The 26831-nt window shown below is 41.7% G+C and overlaps 1 protein-coding gene across 2 annotated transcripts in view; it reads right to left on the reverse strand.

The window, feature by feature from the left end:
• Positions 1–26831, reverse strand: part of si:ch73-22o12.1 (nectin-2) — a 131569-nt gene that overhangs the window by 53395 nt on the left and 51343 nt on the right. The window contains exon 7 of one of the 2 annotated variants that reach the window (XM_060921551.1): positions 19497–23466. The exons of the other annotated variant lie outside the window; for it this stretch is intronic. Within the exon in view, the coding sequence (XP_060777534.1) occupies positions 22919–23466 (548 nt within the window). The 3' untranslated portion in view covers positions 19497–22918. Of the gene's footprint in view, positions 1–19496; positions 23467–26831 lie in introns of those variants that run through there. 2 annotated transcript variants of the gene reach the window in all.

A 26831-nucleotide genomic window follows, 5' to 3' on the forward strand; every position in this document is an offset into this window, starting at 1 on the left:
CACCTGAATCAGTAAACATCTTTTTAGCTGAGCTCAGCGACATTGCAGTTGTGTTTATTTACTTGAAGTAGCCAAACTACAGAGCCAGCATTAACATAGGGTTAATTGTGCAGCCATGAAAATACAGTAATATAGGATCGTACTACCTATAAAATAGAAACGTGCTATATAAATTGAAATTATCATCATCATTATTATTAAATAAGGGCGGCACAGTGGTGTAGTGGTTAGCGTGGTCGTCTCACAGTAAGAAGGTCCGGGTTCGAGCCCCGTGGCTGGCGAGGGCCTTTCTGTGCGGAGTTTGCATGTTCTCCCCGTGTCCGCGTGGGTTTCCTCCGGGTGCTCCGGTTTCCCCCACAGTCCAAAGACATGCAGGTTAGGTTAACTGGTGGCTCTAAATTGACCGTAGGTGTGAATGTGAGTGTGAATGGTTGTCTGTGTCTATGTGTCAACCCTGCGATGACCTGGCGACTTGTCCAGGGTGTACCCCGCCTTTCGCCCGTAGTCAGCTGGGATAGGCTCCAGCTTGCCTGCGACCCTGTAGAACAGGATAAAGCGGCTACAGATAATGAGATGAGATGTGGAACATACATGTATAGTATAAAACTTAGAAGGGGTGTCCAAACTTTTGACTGGTACTATTATATATATAGCCACCTTTTGGTGAAGTAGCTTCATCTCACACTGGGAGAAAAGAGAAAAAAAAATCCAACCTTTAATTGAAAAATGTATTCGTAGAAAAAACAAATCCCTCAAGAAATAATTTTCAGCAAAAACACATGCCACTATTATTGGCACCCCAGGAATTTATAGTGAACTCAATGTAACTGAAGCATGTTTCCCATTGAAATTGTACATTTCTGAGTTGATTGGAGTGTGTAGGAACTTTCAAGCTGCAATTTAAGACTTCTTGATTAACTGGGGTACGAATATGAGGTGACGCAGAGGCCAAATTCCCTTACCCTGTGTCCGAAATCACTCCCTACTCACTATATAGTGAGGTCGCCATTTTGTACTGCTGTCTGAATGTATAGTGACAATTATCACACCCTATATAGTGCACTCAAAGTATCCCACAATGCATCACAAAAAGTACTGTACAATCGATGGTTACTAGCCAAGCAATATATCCCATCATGCATTGCGGTAGCACTGAAAGAAATTAAATCAAAAGCCTCAGATTTGATTTAATAAAAGGCAGCGGCAAAGAAAAAAATATTCAGCCTTGATTTAAAAGAACTGAAAGATGCAGCAGACACAAAGTACTTTGTATTTATTAATGTGGGAAATGCACTCAGCATCATATGGATTTATCACAATAAATACATGCATGTATTTTTATTTTGAAAACCCACCAGCCGACTGATCCGGCACATTTTAATTGTGCGTCAGTAATGACGTAAGTAACGGTGCGACGGAGTAGTGTCCAAAAGCGTTTTTTTTTTTGCATTTTATCAATGAGCTCACTATATAGTCCTCTATATAGAACTCCTATATAGTGAGTAGTGAATGAGTGAGTGATTTCAGACACAGGGTTAGTCATCCATCGACATGGGAAAGAGAATACACAAAACAAATGAGGGAGAAGTGTGTTGACCTTAATAAGTCAGGGAATGGTTATTTATTAAATTTTTTTTTTAAACTTGCCTGAAAATGCCCATTTCTACTGTTCATAATATTAAAAATAAATTAAAAAAAAAATTTTAAAGTGTGGGGAGGGGGGGACAACAAACCAACTGGAACTGTTACAAACTTGTCTGGAAGAGGATCCAAGTTTATTTTGCCCCCACGTACAATGAGGAGGACTGTAAGAGAGGCCAAAAAAAAAAAATCCCCAAGGATCACTGTTGGTGAATTTCAAGAAAAAAAGGAAAATCTTGGGGTTTCCAAGTCTCCAAAACCACCATCAGACTCCACCTCTATGGCAACAGATTATTTAGAAGGTCTGGCAGAAACAAAAGTCGTTTCTGTCAGTTAACCACAAATGTAAGAGCCTGAAGTTTGTGAAATGCTACTACAACTTTGACTGAAACCCTGTTCTCTGGTCTGATGGAACAAAAATAGAGCTTTTTGGCAATAAACACTCGCAGTGGGTTTGGTGTAAAAAGAAGCATGGCTATAATGAAAAAGAACCCGATCCCAACTGTAAAATATGGTGGAGGTTCTGGGGCTGTTTTTTTTTTCCTCCAAAAGGCCCTGAAAACCTTGTTAGGGTCCATGGTATCATGGACTCCATGAAATAGCAGGACATTTTAAACCCAAATCCGGCTGCCAGGAAACTAAAACTGGGTCATCATTGGATCTTCCAGCAGGAAGCAGGACAAGGATTCCAAATCATATATCCAAATCAATACAAAAATGGTTCACTGAGCACAGAATCAAGCTTCTGCCCTGGCCATCTCAGTCCCCTGACCTGAACCCCGTTGAAAACCTGTGGGCTGAGCTGAAGGAGACGGCACAAGAGAGGGCCGAGGATCCTGGATGTTGGAGCGATCGTGTAAAGAGTAATGGTCTCAGACGCCCCTGCTCTGTATCTCCAACCTTTTTAAATGTTACAGGAGAAACACAATGCTGTTTTACTGACAAAGAGAGGTTGTACAAAGTATTAAATGCAGGGGTGCCAATAATAGTGGCATGTGTTTTAGTTGAAAATAATTATTTCTTGATGGGTTTGTTTTTCTCTGAATAAACTTAATTTCAATTAAAGGTTGGATTTTAATCTCTTTTTTTTTTTCAGTGCGAGATGAAGCGACTTCACCAAATGCTGGATTTTCTTCTAACCCTTTTTACTAATATTTGCAAGGGGTGCCAATAATTGTGGAGGGTTCTGTATAATACAGTATATAGCATATAGTCATTGGCTGGATGAGAGAACAAAAGACTTTGAAACCGGTAACAAGTACATTTAAGGTTTAAAGAAAAAAAATTCTTGCAAAATTATTTCTTGGAACTGTAATTCAGTAAGTCAAGTTTATTTTTATAGCGCTTTTAACAATAGACATTTTCGCAAAGCAGCTTTACGGAATTTGAATGACTTTAAACACGAGCTAATTTTATCCCTTTCAAATGAGCCAATATTTGGCCAATATTTACTCAATGAGCAAGCCTGTGGCGACGGTGGCAAGGAAAAACTCCCTCAGATGACACAAGGTGTTCAGTTTCAAATCACACACCAAAACTAGAAGGGCCCTCAGGAGACTGCATACCTCCACTCAGCCACATAACATCAGAATCAAAAATCACTTGGAGCTCGGATAATACTAAAGCTGTACACCAAATTTCACCCAAATCCGTTCACTACGTTTGAAGTTATGTTGGGAACAGACAAACAAACTGAGACAAATACAACCTTCTCCAACAAAGTTGGCAGAGATAATACTATTCAGTATAAATATACAACCCCGATTCCAAAAAAGTTGGGACAAAGTACAAATTGTAAATAAAAATAGAATGCAATAATTTACAAATCTCAGAAACTGATCTTGTATTCACAATAGAACATAGACAACATATCAAATGTAGAAAGTGAGACATTTTGAAATTTCATGCCAAATATTGGCTCATTTGAAATTTCAGGACAGCAACACATCTCAAAAAAGTTGGGACAGGGGCAATAAGAGGCTGGAAAAGTTAAAGGTACAAAAAAGGAACAGCTGGAGGACCAAATTGCAACTCATTAGGTCAATTGGCAATAGGTCATTAACATGACTGGGTATAAAAAGAGCATCTTGGAGTGGCAGCGGCTCTCAGAAGTAAAGATGGGAAGAGGATCACCAATCCCCCTAATTCTGCACCGACAAATAGTGGCGCAATATCAGAAAGGAGTTCGACAGTGTAAAATTGCAAAGAGTTTGAACATATCATCATCTACAGTGCATAATATCATCAAAAGATTCAGAGAATCTGGAAGAATCTCTGTGCGTAAGGGTCAAGGCCGGAAAACCATACTGGGTGCCCGTGATCTTCGGGCCCTTAGACGGCACTGCATCATACAGGCATGCTTCTGTATTGGAAATCACAAAATGGGCTCAGGAATATTTCCAGAGAACATTATCTGTGAACACAATTCACCGTGCCATCCGCCGTTGCCAGCTAAAACTCGATAGTTCAAAGAAGAAGCCGTATCTAAACATGATCCAGAAGCGCAGACGTCTTCTCTGGGCAAAGGCTCATTTAAAATGGACTGTGGAAAGTGGAAAACTGTTCTGTGGTCAGACGAATCAAAATGTGAAGTTCTTTATGGAAATCAGGGACGCCGTGTCATTCGGACTAAAGAGGAGAAGGACGACCCAAGTTGTTATCAGCGCTCAGTTCAGAAGCCTGCATCTCTGATGGTATGGGGTTGCATTAGTGCGTGTGGCATGGGCAGCTTACACATCTGGAAAGACACCATCAATGCTGAAAGGTATATCCAGGTTCTAGAGCAACATATGCTCCCATCCAGATGACGTCTCTTTCAGGGAAGACCTTGCATTTTCCAACATGACAATGCCAAACCACATACTGCATCAATTACAGCATCATGGCTGCGTAGAAGAAGGGTCCGGGTACTGAACTGGCCAGCCTGCAGTCCAGATCTTTCACCCATAGAAAACATTTGGCGCATCATAAAACGGAAGATACGACAAAAAAGACCTAAGACAGTTGAGCAACTAGAATCCTACATTAGACAAGAATGGGTTAACATTCCTATCCCTAAACTTGAGCAACTTGTCTCCTCAGTCCCCAGACGTTTACAGACTGTTGTAAAGAGAAAAGGAGATGTCTCACAGTGGGAAACATGGTCTTGTCCCAACTTTTTTGAGATGTGTTGTTGTCATGAAATTTAAAATCACCTAATTTTTCACTTTAAATGATACATTTTCTCAGTTTAAACATTTGATATGTCATCTATGTTCTATTCTGAATAAAATATGGACTTTTGAAACTTCCACATCATTGCATTCCGTTTTTATTTACAATTTGTACTTTGTCCCAACTTTTTTGGAATCGGGGTTGTACAGGCGATTATAGAAAAATCACACGCTCTGATTGGTCGAGAGATTTGGACCATTTCTCAATAATCACCTCAAGCAACTCAGTAAAACGGCAGCCAATCGCTTCGTCACCATACGTGAGGAAGAATTACAAATTATGAAAGAAAATGCTGTTCCTAAAAGCTCTAAAGATGCTACAAAGCTCAGTCTAAAACTATTCAAAGGTAAAGTGAAACTGATTTATTTTATCCATTTCAAAACAAAAGTATTTCCTGTGACTCGGCGTAGATGAGTGACAAGTGTGCTCGCATTACATTTGCATGCCGCTTTTGAAGTTTGACATTTTTTTTAAATAATTAAAAAAAAAAAAAAGTTACCTGTATATTTATACTAAAACAATTATCTGACTCCGGCTTAGTGAAATGTCGGTGAATAATAACCTCAACTTCATGTTGGTTATTATTTAACTAATTTTGGCTGGCGCTGAGTGGTATATCAGATATATTCCATTCAGTTAGCATGATGGTGAACGAGTCAAAGACGAGTTCAATATCATGCTAGCTGAATGGAATATATCTGATATACCATGAAAAAAGCCAGGCATTATTACTATACATACACATTCCCTTGGGGTGTTCAACACGTCTTTCTCTTCCAAAATCCTCTAAAATCTTCCGTATTTAACGAGGCAAACCTGGCAGCCGTGTTCATTTACAAATTTTCACAGTTGCTCGCCAGCACGGAAATTTTATGTCTCTGACATGTGACGTCATGTCTTGACAACCATGCAATATCGTAAACCATATTCAACGCTCAGGTCTCCATTGGGCAGAGTGACGTAATACACGTAGGATAAGCCATATGCTAACAATATTGCATGCTATGGAACCAAATGAACGGAACCTGCTAGAAGGAAATAGAACGTTTGTATTCCATCGAAAAAGTGTCCTGTATGTATAATAATTAAATATTGGCTGGCGTTGGGTGGTATATCAGATATATTCCATTCAGCTAGCATGATATTGAACGAGTCAGTCAAAGATGAGTGCTGAATGGAATATATCTGATAGACCACGAAAAAAAAGCCAGCCAGTGTTATGATTATTATACATACAGACTTCATATCAGCCTTCTCGAAGGCCAACGCTAGCTTACCAAGTTGGCGCGGCACTGAATTCACCTTCCAGCCGCTGTAACGTTCGTCAATATCACAGGCTAATGACCGAGAAACTAAGGTTTCCGTCTCCAGACTCTTCTTCCACACACATACCACAGTATTTTTTTCACTCATACTTGAATATTCATGTCCCTGTGTAATTTACTTAATTACTTGTAAAATCAACATCGATAACTACACACAACGGTGCGACCTGGCAGCCAAAATTCTCTTAAAATCTTCTGCTTTTAACGAAGCGGCCATGTTTGTTTACAAATGGTCATAGTCGCCTGCTAGCAAGGAAGTTTTACATCTCCGACGCATCTCTTTCATTGCAGAGACATGTATATAGCATGAAATACAATTACTCATGCATTTTCTACTCTAGTTACGATGCAGGGGGGCTGGCAAAACTAAATATTACAACATGCAATCATGTCTTCAGATATTGTGACATAATATATACAGTATTAATATACGTTAGTGTAAATGTACAGTATGATATGGCTAAAAACCTCTGTTCATACGATTATTTCATGTACTGAGTATTCAGAAATGTTTTTAAGAGATGTATTCTGCTAGCATGTCTTGCGTACTAATTGTATTACACCAGATCAATGTAAATTCAATGAGGACACCATTATGGTAGTTCAGTAAGCAAGCAGACGGTATTCGCGTACATACGGGAGCTTGTGAAAGGGGTGTGTGTATTTCCCGGAGAGGACACAGTCATCTGCTCCCTTTCATCTCATGTTCTGTTTTTGCAGGTGGGCTCACACATGGAGCGGGAACTGGGTTCAGTCAATGCCAATACTTGAGGACCTTTTTTTCTTTTTTAAAATGCAGCTGCAGAAGGAGGAGAATGTGACGGAGAGAGAGAGAGGGGAACTGAGATATGGAGAGAGAGGTCAGCTACGTTGGTACACCTCCTCACCTCTGTTAGCCCCCTCTCTGATTCTTTGCTCTGCACGCTGTTGTGGCAGAAGGCCAATCACGTATCGGTGCTGGGCGATTTCCCACATTGCATCAGAAACCCTGGCTGCTTTTCCTCTGTGGCAGCACACAGTCGAAAAGAGGGATAGGAAACTGAAAAGAGGAAACAAAAGGGGCTCCCTCGTGTTTCTAACTACAACACAGTTCAAAATTCTTCACTCAAAAGAATTGAGGTCATTTATCAGTTTAAAAAAAAAAATGTGGTAAAAGTGCATACTGCATAGGTTGAGTAATACTTGCAAGAAGTTGAAGCTGATCTAAATAACCTTTTTGTAAGTGCTCCCTTCTCCCCCCCCCCCCCCCCGTCATAACATTTACGATGGTGCATTAAAGCCGTTGTATGTTTAATAAAAAAAAAAAAAAAACCACACAAGATCAACCATGAGCTACTGCTCACTTATGTATCCCCCCCACTGTCGCTTATATCAGAATGCAAGCGATCGAAGGAATAGGACGCTTATGAATGTTGACTTCAACAACTAATGAACCCTGAAACAAGTAAAGAGCAGTGTTCTCCCCAGGGATTTCAAACAGCATCCTGAAATAGTATTTTGCTTCTTGAAATAGCGTCAAAATCCACCCTGTATGTCTCGCAAATACATAGTCAGTAAACAGGAAGTGGATGTGGGACAGACCTGAAAATGGTATACACAGTATAGAACCCCAAGCTGAAGCTCAGTACCAAATATCAAGCAGTTGTGATTTGTAGTTGCTCAGAAAAGTGTTACAGAAATTCTGTAAATCCACACTATGTTTCATAAATGCATTCAGTCAGTAAACAGGAAGTTAATGTGGGACAGACCTGAAAACTGTCTACATAGTATAGAACCCCAAGCAGCAAGTGGATATGATTTGTGGCTGCGGAGAAAAAGGGTGTTTTGGATGGACAGAAGTAAACCAGTACACCCCCCACCCCCCTCGGAGCGGGGGTTTAATAATAAATACCCACCCTGGAGTTGACGGAGATTTTTTTTTTTTTTAAATAAAAATAACACTCTCAGAGAGATTCAAGTTATACATTTGTGAGGGGAAAAAAAAAAACCTCCAAGATTGAGAAGTAGTCAGAAATTCATGAGAAAATCTAGAAGTGGTGGGGTGTTTTGTTTCTGAGGAACCAGGTCGCTTCACTGTGGAAGGTTAGAGCAATGTCATCAAACCACGGACGCCACAGCTGAACCAAGACATGTAGGACATGCAGCGCAGGTGTATTTATCTGTGTCCTTTTAAGTTTTAGCTGTTTATAAATGTATAATTATTGTGCAAGAGCAGTTTCCTGTTACTTTGTGTGTGGATTCTTCTCATCTGCCCAAGTCTCTGTTCCTTTGAAATGGCTGAGCCAAGAGTTCGAGGAAATAGTCTTCCCTATTTGATTGTACAATAGGAAAGAATAAAGTGCCAAGAGATTTCCAACTACATTTCCCAGAATGCACTGCAGCCAGGAATCCAGGAAGCATAATGGGATTTTCCCCCTTCCCCCTCAGAGTTTTTGATTTGCTTTATTGTAAATTTATGACTTTATAATTTGAGAACATCCAAGTTCCCCCCCCCATAAATACACGACTTTAATCTTAAATTCTGAGGTTTTTTTCTTCAAAATATGAACCTCCGCCTCAGCTCAGTTTTTTAATACTTAGAATGGCTCTAATACACCATCGAAAGAAAGGTACACCGATGATGACACGACACCCCTGGAGCAGAGAGGGCCAAAAACAGGCAACACAGGGGCTTAAAACCCCCAACCTTCTAATCAATAATCCAGAGCCTTAAGTCACTGAGCTACCATTTCAAAATCCATCAACAAAAATTCAGACCCCAACACACAGCGTGGCAGATTGGAGTCTCCTAGTAAAATGCCGGACCATATTTATTAAACAGTTAATGAATTAACCCACTGCATGTCTGAGGTCAGCAGGTTCCACAGTATCACTGATGCTTCTGCGGGCAGACACATGATCAGCAAAATTTCCACTGGGACGGGTCGGCTATTCCTCTGCTAGCTGTGGATAATGTCTTAACCCAGGCGTCGCTACGGGAGACGGCAAAGACCAGACCAATCTCTCAAGCCAACAGCCTGGGATAAACCATCCCCCTGCTGTGTGAGCGTGTCTGCCCTGCTGTTAGCAGAGAGGATGAGGGGAGTGTATGACATGGCTGGAGGGCCGAAATGCATCGGCACAGCCGCATTTATCAGCTCTGCATGATTCTCTTTTTTATAGAGCATGCGAGGGGGGAATGGGCGTGTGGACTAGACGGCACTGTCTGAGCATTTTGTCTAGTGAGTGATCTATAAACACACACACACACACACACACACACACACACACACACTCCTGTGCTCATATGAGAGAGTCACAAAGCACACAGTCGCCAAATACTCTCTCCAGTGACGATGAGGCACTTCACATTACCGACCTCCTCCTTCAGAAAACAATGCATTTTGTCCCAAAAAGCCACAGGGGATAAAATAAATGTGTGCTTTCTGCCAGACAAATGGCCTGAGGAAAGCAGTTTGCTGGTGGGCATGCATGCACGTGTGTGTTTTCTGTGCTGGTGTTTTAGTCAGCCACAAAATCATTACTCTGTCCTTTGCTCATTCCGTTTGTCCTCCCACTCTAACAACTCTGTAAACACCGAGGCCTGCTTTCTCCACTGGTGCACTGCTGTCCACCAAGAACTGATAGACTAATAAACGCATTAATAATACATTCAGCAGGCAGACAGAGAGAGAGAGAGAGAGAGAGAGAGAGAGAGAGAGAGGGGCAAGCATCTGGTCCTCACACCAGGTTGCAATCCAAAGCAATTAGAGCGGGCAGATGGCTAAATGACCACGAAAAAAAAAATGTTCAACTCCAAACGACAGTGACATGTACAAGTGTGCCAAGCACGCCAAGATTCTGACCCCATCAAGTCCAAAAAGAGAGCGAGAGGGTGAGAACGAGAGAGCGCACGAGTGAAAGAGGAGGGGGAAAGGGGAAGAAAAAAAGGACAGAATGTAGGGCAGAGCTACTTCTAGAAGAAAAGTCTATCATATTAAAAATGCCGTTGTCGTAACAGGGTCACCTGCTAATGCATTTCTACGACTGAAGAAACCGCAATCGACTGAATGCCTCTGGGTGACAGAACCAAAAAAAAAAAAACCACCCCTCCACCATTTCCATGCCAGGTTTCAGAGTTGAAGTTCTGACTCGGATTGCTTTTCGAATTTAAACAAGGCGGGCTTTGATTGCAGAGTTCAGTGCCACAGGGATTCAGCTCGTTTCTCTTTAACTGATAACCTCACTCCCACAAACGCCAACGCCAAAACTAACAAATCCGCATTCCTCTGCGCAGTGGGCTGAAAGTACACACATTATGCGTGTGCGCACACACACACAAACAGGATTTTAAGCTGATTTCTAATCCATTAAAACAAATAATGATCATTAGCATGATGATCGACCCCAAATGAGAAAATGTACACCACAACACACTGACTGCCTAAAAGACAATAAATACAATAGATATACTGCATAAATGTCCCCCCACACACACAGCTGTTCAAATCACAGCTCATCTATATATCCATAATACTGGAAGGTGACTTTTTTTCTTCATCTTCCTAACAGAGCCTGCAATTTTTGTGCCAGAACAGACTGGCATCTGGAGCCATCCATGAGTCCCTCAGTCCTAGCTGAAGAGAAGCAGCCCTGTAACATGATGCTCCCACCACCATGCTTCACCATGGCTAGCTTATCTTTAGTTGATAAGATGTCCCGTTTCTGCGACCAACATTTTAAGATTGTGCCCAAACAAGTCCTACCTTGGTCTCATCACACCGCAACACTTTTTGAGCATGGTTTCAAGTAATATACCATACTACATCCACATTAATACATTAGGTTTTAAACCCACCAAAAAAAAAAAAATCTCCGCCCAGATAAGCGTTTACGCACCGTACCTGAAAATCTCCGTCCATACCAAGATGCCTGATAATGCATTATCGCATGATCACTCACGTACACTGGGCATGCACGTGCAGGTATAAATGCCTGTTTGATTGCTTCTGCAAAAGGGTCACATGGTCAAGACCAAAATGCAACTTTGGAGGAGTTTTCAAACTAAAGACAGAGCCAGCAGCTTTTCCGGAAGTTAACATGGATGTTAGGCAGGCTTGGATGCTGTTTTGGTGAGAGTATAGCCTTCTGTTTAGCCGCCATACCCTAAACCCAGACACATGAATAAGAAAGATGGAGGTCACATGCAGGGAGTGATTAGTACTTGCCAGATAGTCCTATTGCTGGGTTTCATGTGAGGTCACATCCACCTCATTAGTTATTGAAAACTTTACAGTGGTGCTTGAAAGTTTGTGAACCTTTTAGAATTTTCTGTATTTCTGCATAAATATGACCTCAGATTTTCACACAAGTCCTAAAAGTAGATAAAGAGAACCCAGTTAAACAAATGAGACAAAAATATTATACTTGGACACTTATTTATAGAGGGAAATGATCCAATATTACATATCTGTGAGTGGCAAAAGTATGTGAACCTTTGCTTTCAGTATCTGGTGTGACCCCCTTGTGCAGCAATAACTGCAACTAAACGTTTGCGGTAACTGTTGATCAGTCCTGCACACCGGCTTTGAGGAATTTTAGCACATTCCTCCGTACAGAACGGCTTCAACTCTGGGATGTTGGTGGGTTTCCTCACATGAAGGGGTTTACAAAATGCCTGTAAAAAGAAAAATACATTGTATAAAGAGTTCCTAAAGCAGAAAACTAAAGAGGAAGAGGATAGATATAAAAAAAATATAAAAATAAGTTAACTATAATATAAGGGCTGCTAAGAAAGAATATTATAAGAAATTATTAAACGATAACAGAAATAATATCAAAGTAATTTGGAGCACTTTGAACAGTATTATAAAAAAAAAAAAAAAGGGGGCCAAGATATACAAATTATCCAAGGTACTTTCTTAATAATGACAAAGATGAATATAATATGGATGTGGTACGGTAGTTAATAGGTTCAACCAATACTTTGTAAACGTAGGACCAACCTTAGCAGAACAAATCCCGGATCCAGGAACATCTGCTGAAAATCTGGGCAATTTGATAGATAATAATTATTTTTCAATGTTCCTTACAGCAGTGGAAGAAAAAGAAATTGTTGATATTGTTGGGAAATGTATGAACAACCAAAAAAAAAAAAAATCTACCGACCATGATGACATTGACATGATGAAATTGAAAAATGTTATTGATGGAATGTCCAATCCATTCACACACATACATACACACATACAATTTGTCATTTCTAACTGGTACATTTCCAAACAGAATGAAAACAGCAAAAGTCATTCCTCTGTACGAAACTGGGAGCAAACACCACTTCACAAACTACAGACCTGTTTCACTACTTCCGCAATTCTCGAAAAACTTTTCAATAACCAATTGGATAAATTTATTGACAAAACAATCTACTTAGTGACCGTCAATATGGATTTAGAGCACATAGATCAACATCACTGGCTTTAATAGAATTAGTTGAAATCAATTCCACAGAGCAGAAAAAACATGCAGCTGGAATATTCATTGATTTAAAGAAAGCATTTGATACAATAAATCATGACATAATAAAAAAAACCGGAACGATATGGCATCAGGGGTATAGTTTTAAACTGGGTTAAAAGCTATTTAAGTAACAGGAGACAGTTTGTGAAGCTGGGAGATTGCTCTTCCTCATGTTTGGACAAAACTTGTGGTGTTCCCCAGGGGTCAGTGTTAGGACCAAAGTTTTTTTTATACTTATATATATATATATATATATATATATATATATATATATATATATATCTCAACGACATATGTAGTGTATCTAAAAGTAATGAAGCTTGTCTTGTTTGTTGACTATACAAATATCCTCTTTTCTGGTGATAATTTAATGGAACTATTGCAGATGATCACAACAGAAATAAGTAAATTAATAACATGGTTCAACAGTAACAAATTATCATTAAACTTGAACAAATCCAAAGTAATATTTGGTAACAACAAAACACAAAAAACAAAAATATTCAAATAGATGAGGTTATTATAGAAAGAGTTAAGGAAAACAAATTTCTTGGAACAACTATTGACGAAAAACTCAGCTAGAAACCACATATATAAAAAAAAAAAAAAAACACATACAATCCAAAGTATCAAGAAGTATTGCAATATTAAACAAAGTTAAACAGTTTCTAGATCACAACTCACTCCGGATTCTTTACTGTTCCCTGGTTTCACCTTATTTAAGTTACTGTGCAGAGGTATGGGGCAATAATTACAAAAATACAATACATTCATTATTCATTCTCCAAAAAAGAGCAATAAGGATTATACACAAGGCTGGTTATCGGGATCATACAAATACATTATTCTTACAGTCAGAAATACTGAAATTTGCAGATCTGGTGGACTAATCAAACAGCACAAATATTCAAAGCAAACAATAATCAACTACCACATAATATTCAAAAACTGTTCACTGAAAGAGATGGGAGTTATAATTTAAGGGGTTTATTTAAATTTAAAAATTATAGGCTGCACACAACCAAGAAAAGTTTTTGTATTTCTGTTTGTGGGGTAAAGCGGTGGAACAGTTTAAATGAGGACCTCAAGGGATGTCCAGACATGAAGCGGTTTAAAAAGATGTACAAAAATTTGATTTTTCACAAGGTATAAGGATGAAGGGGATTAATCATAACTGGCTGTTTATTGTGTAAATTCTTTTTTTTTTTTCTTTTTTGAGTCTTCATCTATTTGTTTTGTTTTTATTTTGTTCTCCATTGAGAGTGTGGTATTTGTAGTAAACTTGTGTGTAGACATATGGATATACACATATAATTAATTATATGATATAGTCATAGAGAATTGATATCCGAATAGTTGAAGTAATAAGTAATACAGTGTGTGTACATAATTTATATTGACTAAAGTAGAGGGGTGGGATTAAATAAGTTTTTCCTTCAGCCCACTCCTTTTCGGACATGTAAACTCAAAACTGCTTAGTGCGTCCTTGTTTGTATTTTTGTCTTGTTTTCTTTTGTTTTGATATATTATTATTACCTATATTATTTAAGGTTTATTTTCTAATTTGGTGGCTTTTTACGTGTTTTTGTTGCAAATGCTGTTTTGTTTTTCTTATCTGCTTATTTATTCATTATTTGTTTACATGTTTGAAATAAACCACCATCATCATCATCATCATCATGATCTGCTTGCTTCAGGTCCTTCCACAACATTTCGATTGGATTAAGGTCAGGACTTTGACTTGGCCATTCCAAAACATTAACTTTATTCTTCTTTAACCATTCTTTGGTAGAACGACTTGTGTGCTTAGGGTCGCTGTCTTGCTGCATGACCCACCTTCTCTTGAGATTCAGTTCATGGACAGATGTCCTGACATTTTCCTTTAGAATTCGCTGGTAGAATTCAGAATTCATTGCTCCATCAACGATGGCAAGCTGTCCTGGGCCAGATGCAGCAAAACAGGCCCAAACCACCACGTTTCACAGATGGGATAAGGCTCTTATGCTGGAATGCAGTGTTTTCCTTTCACCAAACATAACACTTCTCATTTAAACCAAAAAGTTCTATTTTGGTCTCATCCATCCACAAAACATTTTTCCAATAGCCTTCTGGCTTGTCCACGTGATCTTTAGCTAACTGCAGACGAGCAGCAATGTTCTTTTTGGGCAGCAGTGGCTTTCTCTTTGCAACCCTGCCATGCACACCATTGTTGTTCAGTGTTCTCCTGATGGTGGACTCATGAACATTAGCCAATGTGGGAGAGGCCTTCAGTTGCTTAGAAGTTACCCTGGGGTCCTTTGTGACCTCGCAGACTATTACACGCCTTGCGTTTGGAGTGATCTTTGTTGGTCGACCATTCCTGGGGAGGGTAACAATGGTCTTGAATTTCCTCCATTTGTACACAATCTGTCTGACCGTAGATTGGTGGAGTCCAAACTCTTTAGAGAGGGTTTTGTAACCTTTTCCAGCCTGATGAGCATCAACAACGCTTTTTCTGAGGTCCTCAGAAATCTCTTTTGTTCGTGCCATGATACACTTCCACAAACACGTGTTGTGAAGATCAGCCTTTGATAGATCCCTGTTCTTTAAATAAAACAGGGTGCCCACTCACACCTGATTGTCATCCCATTGATTGAAAACACCTGAGACTAATTTCACCTTCAAATTAACTGCTAATTCTAGAGGTTCACATACTTTTGCCACTCACAGATGTATAATATTGGATCATTTTCCTCAATAAATAAATGACCAAGTATAATATTTTTGTCTCATTTGTTTAACTGGGTTCTCTTTATCTACTTTTAGAACTTGTGAAAATCTGATGTTTTAGGTCATATTTATGCAGAAATATAGAAAATTCTAAAAGGGTTCACAAACTTTCAAGCACCACTGTAGCTGGTGCTCTACCAAAGCTCAGTTGACAAAGCGTTTATACGGAGAAGGTGCATTGCTCGCATGAAAAATGTCTTACACTTGCGTTGTTTTAGGTTGTTCAACTCGATCAAACCGTGAAACTGATGATAAAGTTTCTTCAGGGTTCCCCGTGAACTAATAAAAAGGGTGAACGAACACAGGATTTCACAAAAAGATGTTGAGAAAGGTGGTTTTTGAACCGCTCACTGAAATCGAAGCATGCTCGAGTTTGCAGTGATCACTTGGTGAAAAGGTTTGTATCTCCCTTTCAGCTATGTCCTTCGTGTTTTCCAAATGCTTTTCTTGCTGTGTCGTTATTTTACAGTACTTGTTTTTTTTTTTAAGTCATGAAGCGCTAAGTCCCCAGCTGTTTCTTTGTTTGCTCCTCACAAAGTCCATATGCATACGCGACAAAATTCTTACCCAGCCATACAGTTACAAATGCGCCGTGATCACTTCATCTTGTTTAACTAAGATCCAGGTCTTTAAAGGGGTTTCTGATGATCTTTGCGAATGATTTACCTGAGAGATCAGAGCCAACACAAGTGAGAATCAAGCAAACTGTTTGTTTACGCTTCAACTTGCAGCGCTTCATTGTAAAGATGCAAACGAAAAGCTTAAAACATACACAGGCAAAAACAATACAGGATTCATTCGGCAGCGACTTGATAGCGAGGTCCTTTACCCGGCCACTTAGAAAAAAAGTTGTAAGCCTCCATACTCTTCCACACTTTCATCTGTTTTGCGGTGCAGAAGGACGTCTGCAACACCAGATAGTGTGAGATGTCGGGGAACTCGACTGAAGGGTAGTTTTCGAGATCGTATGACAAATCCTTCTTTCCCCGACTGTAGGGGTCGATTCCATTGCACATAGCAATCTTCTGAACAGATCTAAAGCGAGCAGTGGCTTCTAGATTATGAGCGTACTCTGATAACTTATCGCTAGTCATTTGCACTACGGCAGCCGGTTTAGACCACCAGCTATTTCACTTCTGGTAAAACCCCTAAGAAGTGTCACGTGACTGAAACCCAGCAATAGTTCATTTAAAATGTTGCTGTAGGTCTCTTGGTAACCACCCTAATACATTTTCGGAGGTGGATCCTGTTGTTGGTAATGTCAATGTGGTGCCCTATTTTCCCTACCTGTTGTTGATAGCCTTCGTGGTGTTCATCTAATGTTATGGAATCATTTCTGTACCCATCTCCTGATCAGTACCTTCCAACTGAGATCCTGTACATGCTCTGCGAGCTCTTTACAGACCATGGCTTCAGGAGTTGGATGAAACCAAGATGACGACAAAACATCAGCTGTTTCTGTAGGATCTTTATTTGGGGTTCCTTAGAATCACTTCATTGAGGTTCGATGCATCATAATTACTTTCGAACACTTTTCTTCCTTTACCCCCCCCCTTTGTTTTTCATTTCAATGTATCGCATTGAAGGTAGAAAAAGATTCGACATGATTATCTTGGTTTCATTTTTATCATAAAAAGCTGTGAAGGCTTTGTATCCACTGTTGAACCCTACAGCGGGGTATTTCTCAAGCAGTCAAGGTTTAGGAAGATAAGAGCTCTTAACTACACGCAGTTGCCTTGTGAACAAAGTTCAGTAGATTAACAGGCAGTGTTTATTTTTGCTTGCCCAACAAAGAAAGGGGGAAAATACACACACACAAACAACTCCCTGTTGACTGACTTGGAAAGATCACAATCTTCTCAATGCTGCAAATACAGCGTACACTAATTAGCATACACTGATCAGGCAAATGCAGCACAAAGCATGCAACCACTTCATGGTTAAAACACGGCAAGTTAGCGATGCTGCTAGCCAGACTCATAACAGTGTGTGCGAGATCACCACGGCTCATCACCAAATACTGGCTGAAGACTTGGTGCAAACAAGGGTGCGAAGATGACGTCCTCCCTCGGACACGGATTATATAGGAATTTATACACTCATTTGTGCCTGTATGAATCCACTGGTTCTATGATGCACCTGTGGTGTAACCTAGGCACATCAGTGATGTTTCTGGAGGTCGTCAGGTGTTTCAGGTCTTGACATCAGGACACCCTCGCCCAGGCGTTCCAGCCGGGAGTGATCAGGCCCCGACTTGTGTCCAGGTAGCGTATTCTGCCACGTGTCACGCCTCTTCAGCCAGAGCAATCAATCATTGGGAAGACTTCTCTGCTGCTTCCAAGATGTTTTTGATGGCCACCCTTCTTTGCAGCCCACAGATTCCCAGGACCCAGTATAGGGACTGGCCTGCAAACCCTCTACATCCCACCACCACAGGCTCACAGCGGGCCTTCCACCCTGGTCTCCGACAGTCAGCCACCAGACTGGCATATTTGGCTTCCTTTCTCACCTGAGCCTCCTCCAGCCGGTCTTCCCAGGGCACGATCAACTCAATCAAGACCACTTGTCTGTATTCTCCAGACATCAGGACCACCTCAGGTCCGAGTTCGGTGGATGTGATGTCTGGGAACCAAAGTTGCCTCCCCAAGTTGACCAGGAGCTGCCAGTCCCTTGCTGATGCGAGTAACCCACCCCTGGATTTTGGCTGGGGCCGTGACTTCTCCCCTGTTTGGACAAAGGTAATGGCACCCTTCACTGGGTGTTGGTGCTTGATGTGAACTATGCCAGCACAGACAGTATCCACTAATGCTCAGAGAACTTTGTCATGACGCCACTGGTACCTTCCCTCTCCCAAACTCGAGACAGCTGCTGAGAATATGCTCCAGCGTTCCCTTCTGCTGGCAGAGTTGGCAAGTGGGTGACTATCAAGCCCCCCTTAACCAGCTAAGCTTAATTTATTGCATTATGTTAGCTATTATTTTTAGCCTAGTCAATTTTGTTGCTAGGCAACCAACATAGAAGACTGGGCAGCACATTAGAGCTTTTACTTGCTCAGTTGGCTTGCTAATGAATTTACACATTATATTCTGCTGTTGCTCTGTAAAGAAATCGGACCGTTACACAACACAATTTATTAAAAAGTGCATGATAAGTGTTTGAATAATGCTAAGCTAGTAGTTAAATCTTCCCTCTATTTGTTAGCAACATCAGCCTTTTAGCTCCAGGAAGAAATATACATCCATCCACCTGCTGCTTTATGCAGTTCTCTAAATCAGCCAATCCCTTGACAGCAGCACGATGTATAAAATCATGCAGATACAAATTTAAGTTCATGTTCACTTCAAACATCAGAACGGGAAAAATCGTGATCGCAAAGTGGGACTTTCACTGTGGCCACTGTGGGTGTTAGTTTGAGCCAGATGGGCTGGTTTGAGTATTTCAGAACCTGCTGATCTCCTGGGGTTTTCACACACAACAGTCTGTAGAGTTTACACAGAATGGTGTGAAAAACAAAAAACATCGGCGTGAATGAGTGACAGTTCTGTGGGTGGAAACAAACGCCTTGTTGCTGAGAGGTCAGAGGAAAATGGCTAGATTGGTTCGAGGTGCCAGGAAGGATATAGTAACCCATATAATCAAATCAATCACTCCTTACAACCATGGTGAGCAGAAAAGCATCTCAGCATGCAACAGCAGAACACCACACTGGGTTGCACTCCTCCAGCCAAGAACAGGGATCTTAAATCAAGAACACATTCCTATTAAAGTGGCCGGTGAGTGTAAAATCAAACCGCAGATACCAAGTGTACCTGTCATTTAAGGAAAATGGTGTCGATCTCGTTTTTCACCAGGCTCTCACACTGTGCTTGAATGGGCTTGTTTCAAATAAATCATTAGAGGCTTTAGATTCTTAGAAGCATGTATTTAGGTTATCTGTGACAGGTGATACACAGTTCGTGCCAACACACACACACACGCTTTATGGTTCATGGAGCTGAGAGGAGGGAAGAAAAACACCATACTTGACAGTAAGAACTTCACTTGTCAGTGTTATTTTTTTAGATACTTTAATTACAAACCAAATTTAAAAAAAAAATACATTACAAAGACTGGCAACCCTAAAATAAATCCTAAAACATGAGTTTAGTGATGATGGAAAAGCGTCAGAAAATGTTCTCCAACAGGCCACGGCAGAATCATGAATTATTCTAAGCATCATAGCACAAATTCAAAACGCAACAATAAAGCACTGACTGAGCACCGACGAGACGGTTGGGAGGAGGAGGGAAAAAAGAAAGAAAAAAAAAAGCTGTTAAAATCAAGTTTTTCAAAACTGAGGAAATTAAAAGGTCCTTCATGCTTCCAATATGTATATATGTACACAAAAAAGCGACAATTATTCAACCTTATTTTTCTTCATCACATGATCATATTTATAATATTTATACTATGTACAGAGAGACAGGTTTGGTCAGGTGACATTTAAGGCTTCGATTCTAAATCACACAGGTTTAAAAACAGAAGAAGAAGAAGGAAAAGTGGACGGCAACGTCTGCGTGAAGGACGAAGGGATGGCGAGCTGTGGCAATGAAACTTATGAGCTAAGAAACTCGAATTTCATCGAACGCTCCTAGCGCAGAGGTTACGCCTCTTCCTTAATATTCTCCACGTGTGCCGTCCTTAGCTGCTCTGCTTCTTGAGGAGCCTGAGCAGCGCTGCAAGGTCGATGTGTTCTCTGCTAATTAGCAGTGGGCAGGCTGAAGCCCGCAGCAGCAGAGCACCGATTCCCTTTGGCAGGGCTGACGTGCAGTGCAGCCTCATGATGACTGAACTGAACCTGATCCTGCTGTGGAAACTCAAAACTACTTTACCCAGCATGCTTTGCTCTCGCTCGCTCACGGACGTTCTTGGAGATCCAAGAGCAGCAGGGATGACTAATTTACAGGACTGTATATGCATGATGCCCAGTTTAAATTACTCTGTGTACGCGAGTCCAAGACCCCGGAGGAAATTACTACTCTTGAGTCAGACACAGTTTAACACGCTGACTCGCATGTACACAAAATCAGGTGGAAATGTGGCTCTCTATACACGTGTGTGTGTGTGTGTGTGTGTGAGAATGAGGTTGCCTCGCTCACTAAAATGGGTCTCTATAGGTGAAAGACTTCACCGCTCAATAAAAATAGGTGTCTACAGTACACAAGTGTATGCGTGTGTGTGTGTGTGAGAGAGAGTGAGAGAGAACACATCGCCCATTGATATAGCTCTTTAACAGATAGATTTAAAAATACTTTGTGTCGCGATGACGATTTAGTGCCATGCACTTTAGGCAGATCTGTGGATGAAACACATACGAAGCAGTGGTCCATCTAATTTCCTATTTACAATAGATGTTTGGACATTTATCACATTTGTTTAAGAAAAATAAATTGTGTACATATGTTGCAGACACCTTACACCAAAAAATATATGTATATACACACACACCCTCTCTCTCTCAACAATTAATTTCATCACACGTTCTCTCCCCCCCTCTCTCTCTATGAATAGCACCCGCCTTCAGACCAAAGTGACAAAAAAAAAAAAAAGTGATAAATGAAAAAAAAGAACTGATTAGGAGAAAGGAATACAAAACCCCCCACTGTGAGAGAACAGATGATATATTTAACCATGCGGCCATGGCAACCAATTAGGACCTGCACATTTAGAAATATGGAGTTGATTAATTAGCTTTGTACAATTAGAGATTAGAGCTCGATGCAGCTGTAATTATTTTCTCTATTAATTACATCTCCATGCGCAGAGATGGAAGGTCAAGGGTTTGTGTGCGTCGAGTTTATTAGAGTCTCGGATCCTGGGCTGGTAAGGAAGCGCTTCTTCCAGCTCACGTGTGTCAAATGGTTCTTTCGGAGCAAGTTCATTCATCCGTCCAGCCATCCTTTCATTCAGTGATTTAGGGGTTAATTAGAGATCCTAAATAAAGCAAACACAAAATGACTCGCTGCTCGTGATTAATGGGGAGTGCTTGAGCAGCGTGGCGCTATAAATGGAACGAAATCACTAAAGGTGAATCACTTGGGACTAATTAAGAGAGATTTAGGTGGTGATCAGGAACAGGAAAACGTGGCCTCGCTGACACGACCGTTTAAACATGATCCGCACGTTAAGACGACTTTAGCGGAGGCTGGATGTCCGACAGTACAGTTACGCAATGCTAAAAAACCCAAACAATTCTTTTCGAATAAAATTGAGATTAATGGACTAATTAGAAAAGGCGTATAACGTAATCTGTCTCAATTAGGCATGAGCAGGTAATCGGCCCAATGATTTAATCTATGTTTAGCGCGCACGCTTTCTAAAACATCAGTACTTCTAGGTTGCCTTCAGGAAGAGGCAGCGTTTCTCCTCCTTGTCCTTACGACTTCAATTTATTTTCAGGATCCTCATTTGGGACCATACTGAAGCAGTGCATCCTTCCGAGGAGGAGGAGGAGAGCAAAAACAGAACGTGCAAACTGTCTCTGATGCAATATGGCGAGATCCCAAACTGTAACAAAGTCTTAAAGGCTGATAAATTTATTATGACGCTTTGATCAATTTAATAAGGGCACACTCATCTGATATTAGCCGGTGTATTCAAACCGCGTAATAACCCCCCCCGTGATGTTTTAAAACAGCCATTTGTTGAGTCGAGCCTTAATTGCTGCTTTCCTTCATGTACTGTACCTAAGTGCAGGGGACAAAACGAAGACTTTGATGTGTGCGTCCAATCATGTAAGAAGTGCTGCTTATGACAGAACACTTCACCGGGGGAGTATGTCCAGGGTCCAACCTCCAATCATCTAGCTGACAGGATATAGTGGGCCAGAGAGACAGAGCAAGAGAAAGGGAGAGAGAGAGAGAGAGAGAGAGAGAGAGAGAGAAGCAAGGTCACAAGAGACGTAGCAGACTTGCTCCACGGTCCCACAGCAGAAGATGACGACGAAGAAGGAGATTAATCATTCTGACCAAACCCTGATTACAGACATCCACTAAAGCACAATGTGGATTCAAACATAACCTTGGTGTTTCAGTGAGAGAGAGAGAGAGAGAGAGAGAGAGAGAGAGATTGTGCGCGCGTGTTTTGGATAATGATGTGTGCACATTTAAAGTCTCGCCTTTCTCTCAGACATTGTCTCCATGACAACCATTGCTGTAAATAGGAAGTACTGTATAAACCTCTTATTTATGTTTCTGCTCTCTGTCCAGTCCTTCATTTGTTTTATTAATCCATCCATCCATCCATCCATCCATCCAATTCTGTCTCTCTCTGGTGTGTTATTTTTTTTTTTAATAATATCTGAGAACTAAAATTAATAATCTTAAAACAAAGGGGGAAAGAAAAAAAAATCCTTTGGGAGCAGGTCCACTCCAGTCCTCGTTTTACCCGGCTTGTTCTCTTTCTCCCTCTCTTCCTTTCCCTTTCTTCCACTCTCACACATAGACAGCGGTCCGGGAGATGATCGAGCCATCTCTCTGCGACTCCATGTCGTCGTCCAGGTAGGCGGAGTTGGGGTCCTCGTCATGTGGGCGGAGCTGCAGGATCGGGCCGCTGCCACTGAACTGGTCGTAACGTTCGTCCTCGTCCTCCAGCTCGTCGAACTTCCGGCGCTCGGCCTCGTCCAGCTCGCCGCTCAGCAGGATGTCCTGCGCCGTGGGTGCGTTTTCCACCAAGGCCACGCCCCCCTGGTGCAGCCCGATATTTCCTGCTTTCTCAGAGAGCCCCACGTCCCCCTTGTAGATGGGCGCGTTATTGTTGCCGTGACTGCCTGTGCCGTTCTTGCTGCCTGAGGAGCCGAAGAGACGTGCCACTGAGTCATAGGGGGCGGAGTTGCCCTTGCTGTTGCCCCGGTAACCCTGCTGTTGCCGGCGGCTGCGGTTTATCAAGACGCCAACGAGGGCCCCGACCAACAGGAGGGCCAGGAAGCTGCCGATGACTGCGCCCGCTACTACACCCGCATTGGAGGGAGGCATGGGTGCTTCTAAAGGAGGAAAGAAAGAAGAACAGAGCAGAGAAGAGCAAAGTTAGGGGGAAAAAAAATAGATGAGAAAAGGAAACGAGTGACAGATATGATGGTGGTGGTGGGGGAGAAAGTGATTTCCAGATGCTTAATTTCAGTTTCTCACACTGCAGAGCCAGGTCACCGTGTGTGTGTGTGTGTGTGTGTGTGTGTGTGTGGCATTTCTCCTCAGAGGGATTGTTCTCTATAAGGCCAGTTTGTTGCATTCACGTTCTAAAAAGCATGAAACAGATCAGGGGAGAAGAAATGTACAACCATGCAGCACCATAACACACCAGAGGACAGGGAGGGATGGACAACTTGGATGGATGGATGGATGGATGGTTGGTTGGTTGGATGGATGGATGGATGGATGGAGGGAGGACAGGGGGAAAGGAGGTGCTGATTGACAATTCGAGATAACACAGACAAGTCAGCCTTGAAGGCACAAATATAGAAAACAGCACACAGCTTTTCCCCCCTCACTTCCTAATAACCCAAAGGACGGTGAAGTGTGTGCACGCGTGTGCGAGCTTGTTAGACTGACAGCATGAAGGGAAGGTGTGGTCAAGCTCCAACATGTCTAACCTTTACATGAAAATAGGAGGGGAAAAAAAAAAAAACCCCGAATACACTTGTATGCTCAGAGAAACTCTCCTCCAGCGCAGAGCAGACAGCTTTTACCAGTGTGCTGTACGTACGTGTGTGTGTGAAAGAGAGTGAGTGAGTCTGTAGAATCCCCATCACATGACAGGAATGTCGAAGGGAGACATAAATCCTCCTCTCTCCTTGCCTGTCGTCCCTGCAGAACAACATTGTCCTAAAAGCAATGCTAAAATGGGAGTTTTGCTTTGCACTGTCCCTTGGTACAAACACTCAGACACAAGAACGCCCTGTCTCTCACATCCCATCACCTCTCTCTCTCACTTCAGCCGTTACCTCTCACCTCGACTCCACACACACGGCTTCAAAACTGGCACCATGATGGAGATTATTTCTCCCAGAGTCAGTTCTTGTAATCTTTTTTACGCCACATTAACTGCTCCTTTTCCATGTATCTCACCGACACACTTCCCAACCAAATGAAACCATTCCATCAGACATGTCCTTACGGTTGATGAACTGCATACGCATCAGTGAGGGAGGGAGTAGGATTGTTGATCCTGAAGGGTTTCTTTAATACACTTTTTTGCAGACTAGATATCAATTTTTTTTTTTTTTTTTTTTGGGGGGGGGGGGGGGGGGTGTCTAATCTAATACAGCCTAAGGCCTTCTTTTTGCACTTGGCCACTGGTTCAGTGTTCAAGATCAGCACTGGCTGCTTATTGCTGATTGGTTATGCATAAAGCACCGTAGGCAAACACCGAGTAATAAAGAAAAATGTGTGCATGGCTTGTTGGGGGTTGTTCTGTCAATAGTAGCATGGTGTGATTGTTCAATTTGTCAAAAAGGGACTCGTTGAACATGCATCGGATCCTGATATCAAGAGCAGACACCAGCCTGGTATCAGGTCAGACTCAACCTCGTCTTAAAACTTGGATAACCAACAAACTTGTCCATGCAGATGCTCATCTAAGCTCCCAAATCGGTCATCGCTTAACTCTAGAATATTGTCTCTCGTGAATACCTAGCCTGGGCCCGCCCATCCTAAGCGTGACGCAACACGAGGGCCTGTTCCGAGCTTAGTCTGGCCAGGCAGGCTATCTACAGCATTTCCAAGCTCCCGAAAAATCGGGAGCCAATCAACTTTGAGCATCTCCAACGGCCCTGGGTAGAGGCGTGTTCAAGGCAGTGACGTAGTAGAACTGCGACCGGAAGCCATAGACTGCGGCTTTGTCCTTCTTTCAAATAAGACACTACAATGCGAATATACACCCGCCACTCGCATGTTAACTTTACATGTTTGACAAAAGTAGTTTCTCTCCATTTCTGCTCGTGTTATTATCGTCCTCTTCCTCTTCAGCTCCTCCTTCTTCTTCCTGTTACTCAAGCAGTTTCCGTTGCGACACATACGTCAGAGGAAAGAGTGATGTGATTGGTTTAAGCTTCGTCACAGCCTTTTCTGGCTTCGACCAGTAGCAAACTGAGGCATTTCAGGGAGGCGGGTCAACCACGGGCTCTGGGAAACGGTTTGGCTTAATAGCTTGGCCAGACCAAATGCTCGGAGAGCTTTGAAGTCGCGTTAGCCAGGCTAGTGAATACCATCATTAAAAGCTTTTTAATCTCTGCTTCCCAAAGAAATGTATCGGGTTAAGATCTGTTCAGTACTTTGAGAGTAACAGCAGGTTGAATGTGGTACAACAGAGTTCACTTTCTGTTCAAGGGATGTTAGGAAACCGCCAGTGCTTTCTGAGTCATGGGAAAGTGCTCAGGCTCTCTGTCTTCTGATCAGTTTTCGACTGGATTACTCGTCAATAATCAAATCAGATAACTTTTATAAGGATGTTCTCTCACCCTCACGGTTTCTGATGAAGTATTGAACAAAATTTTCCATCTGCTAGTTTTGATGTTATGCTTCACGGGAGACTTTGAAGCGAGTTTTCATAGCTTTACCTACTTATTTTTTCAAATCAAACTGATTCATGTAAATAAATAACTAGTTTAGAAAACTAGTTGTTTTGATGAAAAATAGTGATCAGAATGAGATTTTAAAAAAAAAAAAAAGGAAGTCAGAAATGCGAGTGTCAATTTCAATCTCGTTTTTTTTCGAGGTTAGCCTTGAAAGCTGTGAATATCATTTATATTCTTTCATATAAACACTAGTAGGCCCTGCTTTTCAGAAAGACAAAGGCCTACAGAGCACAAAGAGGGGATTAGAAATAACCTTATTACTTCATTGAGTGTACCAATTTAGCGTTTTTAACCTAATTAGCACAATTAATACTCATCTCATTATCTCTAGCCGCTTTATCCTGTTCTACAGGGTCGCAGGCAAGCTGGAGCCCATCCCAGCTGACTACGGGCGAAAGGCGGGGTACACCCTGGACAAGTCGCCAGGTCATCACAGGGCTGACACATAGACACAGACAACCATTCACACTCACATTCACACCTACGGTCAATTTAGAGTCACCAGTTAACCTAACCTGCATGTCTTTGGACTGTGGGGGAAACCGGAGCACCCGGAGGAAACCCACGCAGACACAGGGAGAACATGCAAACTCTGCACAGAAAGGGCCTCGCCGGCCACAGGGCTCGAACCCGGACCTTCTTGCTGTGAGGCGACAGCGCTAACCACTACACCACCGTGCCGCCCACAATTAATAGTAATTTGCATAATTTGTTTTTACTATTTTTTTTTAAACTTTGTATTGAGTATACAACCATCTATGTTCCTGCCAATTTCC

Source organism: Neoarius graeffei, chromosome 5 (genome assembly GCF_027579695.1).
Source record: "Neoarius graeffei isolate fNeoGra1 chromosome 5, fNeoGra1.pri, whole genome shotgun sequence".
In the NCBI taxonomy this organism is placed as follows: domain Eukaryota; kingdom Metazoa; phylum Chordata; class Actinopteri; order Siluriformes; family Ariidae; genus Neoarius; species Neoarius graeffei.